The following is an 11,805-nucleotide window of genomic DNA, read 5'->3' as shown; positions in this document are numbered from 1 at the left end:
CATTTTTACCTTTGTAGCTCTCTAACAATGGAGTACGAGGAGGACTACGAGGATGTGACTGTGAACCAGATGCTGGCTCCGAAATCCCAGGAAACAGACGCCACGGAAATACTCAATAATTTACTGAAAGAATATGATAAGAAACTGCGACCGGATATTGGAGGTGAGGTTCACCTCTGTATAGTTTGTGCACAGTACTAGTCTCATACTGTAAATCAGCCATGTCATTATGCTCAGGTACTCTGGATACAAATGATCAAGCCTACAGATTCAGTGGGTAGCCTATTGTAACACTATAAATATGCAGGTAAGTGGTGCACTTAAGCAGCACTAATAGCCAACAACTAAATGAGTGAATAAAGAGTTTTATTTAATCCTTTGTAAACGCATGTATTTACACAGTTCTGACTCAAGCAACTCAAAGGGTTTTACAAAGGAAATCATTAGAGCAACATTCAAACCATGAAAGACGGTTAGGAACCAGAATAAAATCAATGAAGATGAGAGTAAAAGAAACATGGTAAAAATAAATTAAAGCATACAATTCGAGTACAAACTCAAATACTATATTGTATTCCCCAAAGAAATACAGGTGTGATGCAGAAATAAATAAATAAAAGCAGCATAGAGGATATAAGGGTCCACAGAAGACACCAGTCAACTAAATGACTAAAAGAAAACAACAAAGAATGCGATATGCAATATGATGACTTACAACTGATAATGCTTTTGCAATTTTGTGCAACGGACAGGTTATAATGAGAGAAGTTGAACCTGTGCTCTCAGGAATGTTTTTGGTTTTCACAGTATTCAAGATTCCCAGTAAATGTTCAGTGGGGTTGCGGTCAGGTGACTGACAGGTCAGCACTACTTGGTCTTCAAAGCTTTCATGTGTTCAGTCTCATTTTCCTGTTGCAGTACGGAGGTGCACACCAGGGTGTAGCACATCTCTGAAGGATAGAGTGCCGCTTCTCCTTTCCCAGTAGAGGAGACACAAACTTATATTCCCATGTCTCACAGTTAAATGCTGGCATATCTCAGTCCATCCCAAGCGCTCCGTCTTGGTTCTCCTACCGAGAAGTGGTTTAGATGCTACTCATCCTGAGACTCTACAAGAGTCTTCTTTTGACAGGAGTTTTCACTCTCTTTACAGAGCAAATCCTGTGTCAGTGAAGAGGCTGCTTTGCTTTTCTGTCTCTGAGCAAACAAAGCTTCATGTATTGATCTTTTCATGGTGTGATCACTTTTGGTCTTCCTGTCTGAGCTTTAGATGCAGTTTCAAAGTGTTTTGGAGCTCTGTGCACTGCCCCACTGGAAACCTTCAGTCCAGCCATGATCTGAGAAAGTTCATCTTTAATAAGAATACCAGTTTGACCTCGGACACTTCCACTTAGCTCTGATGCTGTGTTGTCTACTTTCACGATGCTGCTTGAGACACATTGCTGCTATTTTTCCTCAGTTCGTTTGCTGACCAAGTAATAGTGAAGAATCTTCCTGTGTTTTTAAATGTTTTCTGCATCCTCAAACTTTCTGATTATTTTCAGATTTATGTGAAAATATACGTAATTAATAATTTACGTTATCCTAATTCATGTAACTGTAGTCATGTTAGCTTACCAGTACCAATGGCATACTCATTAAACATGCTATTTTTAGGCTTTGATGATGAAAATATTCTCTCACATATTGTCTGTATGTGCAAAAGTTATGTAAAGAATCAATTAATTTATTGATAGTAGGTTTAATGAAACAACTTTAAATTATAATTTAATTTGGATGTGAATTGAAAATCATCACGTTTGTGATCTGACTGACTCTAACTTGCTGACCTATAGTGACAAAGGGTCAAGATGTAACTCATCAGCATGTCCTCATGAATATAAATTAGGTCTGAAGGTTGAAACATTGAGTGGAGGAGAGAGATATGAGGAGTTCAGTAAAGCATTGGCCATGTATGCAGTGAACGTGTTGTGTATCTGTTCAGGTGAGCCCATATTCCCCATCAGTTCTTTCACTGCCTCTGTTCCGCGTTCGGGTTTTAGGAAAAACAGCTTCTGGTGGCAGGATGCTGGCACGTGTGGTTTCAGTCGATGCATAACAATGGGGGGGGCTTTATGTAATACACATGTGTGACTGGTTGATTGTGAAGTGTCAAGCAAAATGCAGCTTTTAACTTGGTCAAAACAACGAGTGGTTGCAGGGCAGAGCTGGAATTCAGTTTTCATTCATCTATGAAACTCTAGTGTAAAAGCAGACAGATGAGCAGGAGAGGTCCAGCTGACACTTAAGACTTCAACAGCCCGTTTCAGGCAGGCACTGTCTCAGACATGGCAGTCGTCTCAGCTTCAGCTTCTGACCACAACTCTTCTTTACTTCTTTATGTTTATGCTAGTTTTGATTATCTGGATCACTAACTCGAATTATCATCCTTGACTAGAGTATGGTTTAAGGAGATCAGTAGACCTGTAGCGATTGTGTCTTTAAAGTTGCTGTGGTAAATATTACCTTATTAACAATGGATTGAATGACTGCTGGCAATGTGAAGACTTTTTAATTGCAGTCTTTGATAGTCCTCAGCCATTCAGATCATGGTACATCCAAAAGACAAATCTGAAACATGGAATTTTCTCTCACTCATCCCAGTACCTTCTTCAGCTCTAAATGACCGGTGGAGAGATTGGGATTACATTAGGAATACTGTATCTGAAATTTACATGATCAGGGTCTGCAACAACCAGGATCAAATCAAAGCCCTAAAGCGGAATTTATACCTCTGCGGTACATAGATGCCGTAACCTACGCACGTAGCCTACGCTGGTGTGAAGGCTACGTGATCAGTTGCCCTTCTTTAAGGTTTGGTTTTCGGAATTTTCTTTTTCCCTTATTTTCTTATTTTTTTTGCAAAAATGAACTCATACATACAAGTATCACCACCTTGTGCAGTTCAGGATTTAGCTCGTTGTTTTGGTTTAACTCATACTGTTTCAGGTCTTGTCATCTTTAAGGTGTAGAAATGACTGAGGTTTGTTGGCTAGCTGCTCCCTGATGTTTTTATCAGTATGCTGAGCTGACCAGCTGCTGACCAGTTTCATACTTCACCCGTATACAGATACAATAGTGGTGTGCATCTTCTCATCCAACTCTCAGCAAAAATGCACGGTGTAAAGTAGTAGTGCACAATAAAGCACCAAACAAATGTGTTATCAGTCAACTAAATGAACACTGGTAACATTGGTCTCAGACAAGAGCAGCAAGTACTGTGTCTCTGCTTAAACATGTAAAAATAAATAAAGCTTCATCAAAGTATTAGTAAGTATGGGGTCAGTCACAATTCAGGTTGGGCAGTAAACCAAGTGAAACCTTCAGTGTCACTATATTTCATAGGGATTGCTCTGACCAGATTGTTTCAGTTGTAACAGTCTTTAGCATCGACCTTAGTATAGACCTGAATCTTGTGTACTATAGCTGTTACTATGGATACCAAGCCACGTAAGCTCCGTTGCTCTGGCACACAGTGGATAGAAAACGACAAACGTGATTCACACACAAGCTGTAACCAAGGGGCACGCGTTGATGACCTCACACATGTAACCCTGTAAAAGGGCTCGAACGCAGCCCGGAGAGAGCTGATCCCTCTCTCACGACCTAACTGTCACTTTTCCCTCTTTGTGTCACTTTGACTGCAACCATTATCCTTAAGCTCTCGCTTTCCTTACGTGGTGTGACACATCTTGTTTTTCTTGTCCGTCCTCTCGCCCTGTGGCCATGTTCAGGTGCTTTTACAAGCCTAGATGCTCTTCTCCTGTTTCTTGGAGCACATACAACACTAATGTGGTGATCGGTTAGATTTATGACACACTGATTATCTCTGCATGACCTGAAGACGTACCCTCTGGAGTCACACTATGCTGGACAATTTACATTTAATTAAACCATTCATGTAACAGGCATTTTTTCTCTTACTGGCTTAATCTCTTATTGCCATGTATAGCCATGTTGCATGGTGCACTCAACAAGAAGGACATACTGTATTAGAGAGAATACATTTGGTGTAAATGCCCTGTAGCTTTGTAAAGTCCAAAGTATATTCTTTGTCAAACAGGGCTGCAGTATCAGTATCGTAAGCAGGAGTGGCCAATGACAAAACAGTCTCACCTCAAGATCAATTTAGTAGCTTCTATGAGCTTCATCCGCAAATATGATGGTCCAGGAGTGATAAGATTATTATTTTTTTAATGCCCTAACCTTCACACTACATCCTCACCTCTCAAGGGCAACTTCACTGCAAACAGCAGGCAACTACATACGCTTAACACTTCCAACATTACACAATTACTGGCTTGCAAACATTGGCTTTTTTCTACAGTCAGTGTCTTGCACTGTTGGAAATCATAATTGATATTATGTTATCCTTTTACAGCATTCGGTTATAAATTCACATTTTTCATTCAGTTGTTTATTACGACGTTGGCTCAAATAAGTGATACATTTTCAGCAAATTAGGTAAATATTTAAGGTTATTCATAACATCAGATGTCCTAGTAAAAAGTAACAGTGATGCACAGTTTTTCCTTCAGAGAGCGTTGCGTTATGGGTTGTTCGTAGTTTGTCAGCTCTAGACTCATGTGACATGCTTTGCTGTGAGGGAGGAAATAATTTTATCATGACTGTAAAGTTCATAGCATTTTACAACAACAGCTACAAGAAACAGTCCAGAGCACAGTGACTGGAACAGTGGTTAACTAGACAACTTGAGGAAAAAAAAAAAAAAAGGTTAAAAATGAATGTGAGCGCTTCAAGAGTGTTCACAAATGAGGATTTTACATGTTGTATTTAATGTTTCACTGACATATTCATCGATCTGCCACAACATTAAAACCCCTGACAGGAGAAGTAGATAACACTGACCATCTTGTGACAGTACAATGTTCTGCTGGGAAACATTTAGACCTGGCATTCATGTGGATGTTACTTAGACATGTACCACCCACCTAGACCAGACCAGACACCATACCCCATGACACTCCTTGATGGCAGCAGCCATCCCCAGCAGGATGCAGCCTGATACAGGAACACACAAAACAACAGTGTAGGAACAACTCAGACAACATGAAAAACAGCACGAGGTGTTGACCTGGCCTCCAAATTCTCTAGATCTCAAACTGATCAAGTATCTGTGGGATGATCCTCTCCCCTCAACCCATAGGACCCAAAGGCCCCCACTAACAACATTCTGTGTGGAGGCTCGAGGGAGACCTACACAATATTAGGAAGGTGGTCATAATGTTATGCCTGATCAGTGTAAGTTGGAATCAAAGTTTCAGTTATGTCTTTGGATTAATTGTAGCTCAGGGGAACTTACTTCCCAACAGGGCAACACATTTTTCCAGCTCTCAAAGTTTCTTTTTCTCAAAGGGGCTTGTTAGATAAGTTGGGCAGTGTAAGTTTATATACAGGTCAACATGGTTTTTGGATAATACGGTAACTTTATAATTTAAAATTTCCAGCCAGAAGTAGTGGTAGAAATAATATCCATCCTATGTATGACGTCAATAATATTTGAAATGTCAACATTAACTACTGCGTGGCGTTTGCAGAGTCCATTTATAACTTTATAATAAATTCTGGTTAAATTTGATCACATTAAATAAGCCGGAAAAAATTAGCACCAGCATAATATTTGCATATAGTGTCATTCTCTGTGTCATGGAAATCATTTAGTAATAAATGTAGTAACCGGCCAATAAATGAAAATCATGAAGAGAACAGGACTTTTTACATTTTCTGGATGATGTGTGTGCTGCACTGTTCAGGTGTCAACCACCGCACGTAGCAACTATGAGTCTGAGTAATAAACAAACAGTACAACAACAATGAACAGTAGAGACCTTTTCACTAAGCGACTACAGCATCCTCTTTTTCCTGTTATTTTTTTGCTTCTTTACCTCCACACACACACGAGAAACAGACACACACTCATTTGAACGGAACAATGTTATTCTGCTGTGTATCGGAGAGCTGCGTTTTTCCACGTTTCCCCAGTCAAAGCAGACTAAATTAACTTGTATGGTTAATTTCAAAGATGCGAATATAAACAGGATGCGGGCAATTAGCATTTCTTTTTAAATGTGCCTGACCGCAGATAAGTGAATTAGAAAGCCATTTGTTGAGTCGAGGACACTTTGATGGCAGATGGTGTGCTTAATTCATTTGACCTGGTCCTCTTGACATTAATGAATGTGACTTTCTGAACTCATGGTTGAAAACAACGCTTTCACTACATGGCTTGAATTTAAAGTGATACCTGCAGCGGTGACGCTGAGAGACAGCCGGAACTGAAAATAGTGTCTTAGTTTTATCATATCTGCTGGTAGTCATGTTGATGTTTGGTGGTTTCGTTAACTTGAGTGTTGTGAAATCTTTCTTGATGATTGATTATGTATGCTTAAAAACACCCTCTGCATGTTTCTTACAAAAAGGTAAATTCTTTGGCAATTAAACAAACTCTCACTGAAACAGATGAACATAAAGCAAACATGGAGGTGCCAAAAACTGCAGTTCCTCAAGTGTCCACTTGATGCTGATCACAGAAGTTAATCACCGCTGATCGTCAACATTTTGGTCAACAGTTACTCATTCATTTTCAACTGTATGGGGGTGACATTTTTATGTAAGTCACCCATTTAAATTATATTTCAGTTTATTCATTTCCATCAGTATTTAGCTGAGAGGTAGGGTACACCCTGGACAGGGATGCATTACAGTTTGCAGTGTATAGTATGAACAAATAAAGGTGTGACAGCTTTGAGGTGGCTGTCAGAGGTTTCTTGCTGTCTACCTTGTGTTTTCCTGAATTAGCTGAGTTTTGGGTGAGGTCAGGCATTGCCAAGATGACTGGAGCCACCACATTGAGCTTAAAAACTGCTGGTCCCGAATCTTACGTATGGGTGAAATCATTGGGGGTTGTTTCCTCCTTACTAAGAGTCTGATCGAGGTATGACTTGTGTTGCTATTCCATTCACTGAACAGCTCCTCAAAAGTGAAGCCAAAGGAAGTAGAACTCCCCCTGGTGACTGGCTGTGGTATAGGTCATAAGCTCCACCTCCTCCATGTTAGTGGATGAGACTTGGGCCAAACTAAAACACTAATATACACATCAAATATTTTTTTTTTCAGGGATGGATTACTATAATGCTGATGCATACTCAAGTGTAAATTTTTTGGATAAGTGTCGTTTTAGTCTATACAGATGGTAAAGGCGCTCCATGAAGCAGTACCATGGGACTGTGAGAGTTGGATTTTTTATTTTTTATTTTTTTAAATAAGTACAGTCTATAAGCCAACATTTATTTGTGACTGGCGGAGGTAGAGCAGAGTGCAGTATTAATCAAATGAAAACACAAGTGAGTCTGGCAGAAGTGTGGGCAGGTCATCAATAATCCATTGTCGGACTGCACTGTGCAGACTCTGGCTCCAAACTTGTGAGATGGCGCCACCCATATCCCCGCAAAAATAGCGTCAGTTGGACTAATGCAAGGAACTGGGGACACATATTATACACAGTCAATGTCACAGTCACATTGACTGTGTATAACTTGCTTTGGCATCTACCTGAGCTGAGCGTGCGCTATAGCAAAAGTCTCATTTCATTTTAAATGTAATTCTTCTGGGGGTCATTGGTAGGTCTGACACTGATCACACAATAGCCTATGTCAAGTTTACATTGTATCCATGTAGACATGTACACAAGCTCTTGACGAACATGTTTGCACCACTGGGCTGATATATCTTTGCTTTGTTCAAGGTGTACAAGCACAACTTGTAACCTGCAGCCACTTGTTAAAGCCAATTACTTTACTGAAGTTGTGCAGCGATGACAAAAGCTGAAAGCTGTGAATTTTTGATAAACAATTGCTGTCATCTAAAGCTAAAACTTGTGACAAATACATTGTGCTTTCTGTGACTGCTTCACAATGACATTTTAACGCTGAACAGTGGCAGTGTGAAATGTCAGGTACGCTTTAGCAGTGAATTCATACAACACTGACATGGAACAGTGACGCGAACAGTGAACAGACTCTGCCGCTAACAATAAAATAGACTAATGGACTGCAAATATCCCCTTGTAATTATCGTCTATGGATTTTTTTCCTCTATTGTGCATAATGCCAAGACACAAGCGGTTTAACGTTGACACCACGAGAGTAACATAATAGGCTTTCAAATGGCATAAAAGAAGAAGGAAGAAAAAAACATACAACAGGAATGTACTCGTTTAAACAGAACCCTTTCGCACAGACAAACAACTGAGACTTTTGTTTAGACCGTTACCTAGTAACTAAACCGAGCACTGTCAGAATCTTGTCAGACTCAGCTCAGCAACAGTGAGTGATTGATCTGGCTTACATGGCACATGGTGTTCACTGTAATTATTACAGTGTGTTGCATTGGAAAATAAGAAAACGGTTATGGTATTATTCTTGATATGTTGCAGAAAAGCAGTTCAGTCTTCATTGGTTAGCGTTACTAGTGTACTGTATATACACCGATCTGACGGTGTATATGACCACCTTCCTAATGCTGTGTAGGTCTCCCTTGTGTAAGTTGTGACTCATCAGAGAATGGACATGGTCCGTCTGAGGGTGTCCTGTGGTGTCTGGCAACAGAATGTTGTTAGTGGGGGTCTTTGGGTGCTATGGTTTGAGCGGAGGGACCTCTGTGGATCATCCCACAGATACTTGATCAGTTTGGGATCTAGTGAATTTGGAGGCCAGGTCAACATCTTGTGCTGTTTTTCATGTTATTTTTCTTTTGAGTTGTTCCTACAACTGTAAAATGTGTGGGGGCCTTTTGTTTGTGTGTGCCTGTGTTAGGCTGCATCCTGCTGGGGATGGCTGCTGCCATCAAGGAGTGTCATTGCTATGGGGTTGGGGTGCCTGGTCTGGTCTAGGTGGGTGGTACATGTCTAAGTAACATCCACATGAATGCCAGGTCCAAAAGTTTCCCAGCAGAACATTGTATTATCACAAGATGGTCGATGTTATTTACTTATCCTGTTAGTGGTTTTAATGTTGTGGCTGATCGGGGTTTGTATTTATATGTGTGTGTTTGTCCTACAGTGTATCATTTCATTACTGAATACATTTAAATTTACACAACAGTGCCACAAAAGAATGCAACTGATTTGTCTCATAATGCAAGAAACATGTGAAAAAGTAATAAATACACTGAGGTGTAAATACAATGCCCTGATTTAACTCTGTCTGTATTCCTACTATGTTATTTTCCACGCAAAGAGTTCTCTTTAAATCAGCTTTGGTGTCTGCAGAGTGACAGATTATTATTATTGTCCGTGTTGCAGTTAGCCAGAGGGTGGTGATTTCAGAGCCCTTTGGCATTTCTTCTAGTAATGAGCCTGGACAGTGAGAGGAAAAGTCGGAAGTCTTTGCGCCATCAGTCATCGTACTGATTCTCAGAGTATGCAGACGCCAACCAAGAACAGGCTGCGACTTTCCCAAATGTAGTTATGTCATCGGGAGTTCCTGCTAGCTTACGTGATTAATGTGTAGACAAAAATGTGCAGCAGTGGGGAGCAGTTACTCCAGCCATGGGGGAAGACGAGAAACAAGCAGCCAATGACACAACTCTAGGAGGTGCGGATAGCGGATGAAAGCAAGGTAACATTTTATTATGGTACGCTGGTGGAGGACCATTATGGCCATGTAAAGATAATAAAGAGGTGAACTGCAAAAATGTGACTACGTCAATATTAGGATAAATTATACAATTGGAAATTTGGTTAAATTTTGAGTCAGACAAATGTTTTCGTTACCAAAAATATTGAGTAGAAATAATAACAGTAGAAATAAATGTGACCTAAATTAAAATTTGTAGACCACAAACCCAAAAATGGGAAGTAAGCAAAAATTTAGAATGTATGATACTTAACCTTTTCCTTGTGTGAATTATGTTTATCTACTGTATTTGGTCACGATTATAAAATTATAAGACAAAATAATGAGTTAGTCAAATTATTACCAAGTTACCAAGGCATATCATCATAAGGAATAACCTGACTGATACTCAAAATTTTTGGGAAGTTAAAATATTTTTAATGGAGTCTTTTCTTCTTCATAATATGTTGGCATGTAATATACTATAAGTGATTGGCATTATATATTCTTTTTCCATTGTTTTATACTTTGAAAGAATAGACAGAGCAAATGCTATTTCTGTATTTGCATATACACAAGTTAAAAAAAAATAAAAAAGCTTATTCCAACTGTGACATTCACATGCCTGAAATCGCCTTTGCTCATTTGTTTTTCAATGAGCAAAGGTAAATCCTTTTTATTCCAGCACTGACCAACCATCCCTAATATGCAGCATGGGCAACACCTACTCACTGCGTCCACCTTTTTGTGATCGGTGTATGAGGAACTATTGGAAATCAAAGATGGATTATCCTCTTTAGTGAGGAGCCATTCAGGAGGGTGTGTAGTGGGAAGAGCTAAACCCACTCAGAATAACACTCTGGGCAGCAGAGGTCAAAAGAATTGATCAGTTTGAATCTTCCCATCAGAGGAAGTTTAATCAACTCATTAACTATTTAGATCCTCTGTAAGCCAGGAAAGTCACCCTTGGTGGTGAGGGCACAGATGATGAAGCTTCATCTGCAGTGCTGTGGTTTGTCAGTTGTTAGATAGACACATAGACAAAAGGTACATTTAAAGACAGAGAAACAATCAAACTCTATGTCTGTGACAAGCGGTGAGCTCTTTTTTAGCTTATTTGAATAAGGATAACAGGCTAATGTGGTCTGACAAGGACATTTCTGATTTAGTTTTCATCATAAAAAGGCAGAAATCCAGCTGTGGTCACATGTTTGCCATAAATATTCCTGTCAGCGTGTCAAACAGGGAAACAAGGCTGCTGTTTGTCTCCGCTTGTCACTGGCAGCTAATGTTCACCCATTCGTCAGAGCCGGGCCACGGTGCAAACCTGGAGAGAGATTAGCTCATGTCTCCATAGACCTGCTCATCATCCTCCGCTCACATCTAATGACGAATAAATCTCACAAGAGGTTACGGCTTCCCTATCCGTTCACTGGACCGTTTTTTTATTTTTATAAATGTCTCCAAGTAAGCGTTGGCCATTGCAGAGCAGATTATGGGCTCCCCAGAGAGAATCCATTCTCAGTTATTCTCTTGTTATTTCGAACTGCCCATCATCACATTTGTACTGTGCTGGCACCCGAGGAGATAGCATCCTGAACAGTACTGTATATTTAGTATGACCTCTGAGAAAGCTCCACTGGTGGCTGCACAGATAAATAACCCCCACACAACTGCTAATTAATTTCTAGTTCATGTTATCTATTTCCCTAAAGTTAATGAGCTGTCCCCATTTACTGAATGACTAGTTACAAACTAAGTGCTGCTAAGTGGCAGTGTAGGCAGGTGCCGAATTATAGCCAGCAACACAATTAGCATTGTATAATGAAGAAAGTAATATAATGCAGCTCCATTGCCAAGGGAGCAGCATTTAACAACCGAAATACCTACTATTTTCAGCTTTTTATCGCCCAGGCCTCAGAGTTTATTTTTGTCGTAGTGCAACACCAGCAGTGCTTTTTACCACTGATAGCAGTGGCAGTCGGCACAGAAAGTTTTACTTTACTTCGGTCAGAGAAATACCCAAGGCTTCTCATTTCTTTACACCTGAGATGCAGATTTTGAACACTTTTCTCATAGCTGACCTACTGGTTATGATTAATAGTGAATACTGAATGAATGTTTCAGTAGT

The 11,805-nt window shown here is 39.9% G+C and overlaps 1 protein-coding gene across 1 annotated transcript in view; it reads left to right on the top strand.

Moving 5' to 3' along the window:
* The window catches only part of gabrg3 (gamma-aminobutyric acid type A receptor subunit gamma3), a gene marked incomplete at its 3' end in the record, with an annotated part of 53,084 nt that continues 41,279 nt past the window's right edge, over positions 1 to 11,805 (top strand). Inside the window, exon 1 of the mRNA XM_084548525.1 lies at positions 1 to 163. Coding sequence (XP_084404651.1) covers positions 28 to 163 — 136 coding nt within the window. The 5' untranslated portion in view covers positions 1 to 27. The remainder of the gene's footprint in view (positions 164 to 11,805) is intronic.

This window comes from Chelon labrosus, assembly GCF_963514085.1.
Source record: "Chelon labrosus genome assembly, chromosome: 7".
NCBI classification, from domain to species: domain Eukaryota; kingdom Metazoa; phylum Chordata; class Actinopteri; order Mugiliformes; family Mugilidae; genus Chelon; species Chelon labrosus.
This window is presented reverse-complemented; position numbering and strand designations above follow the sequence as displayed.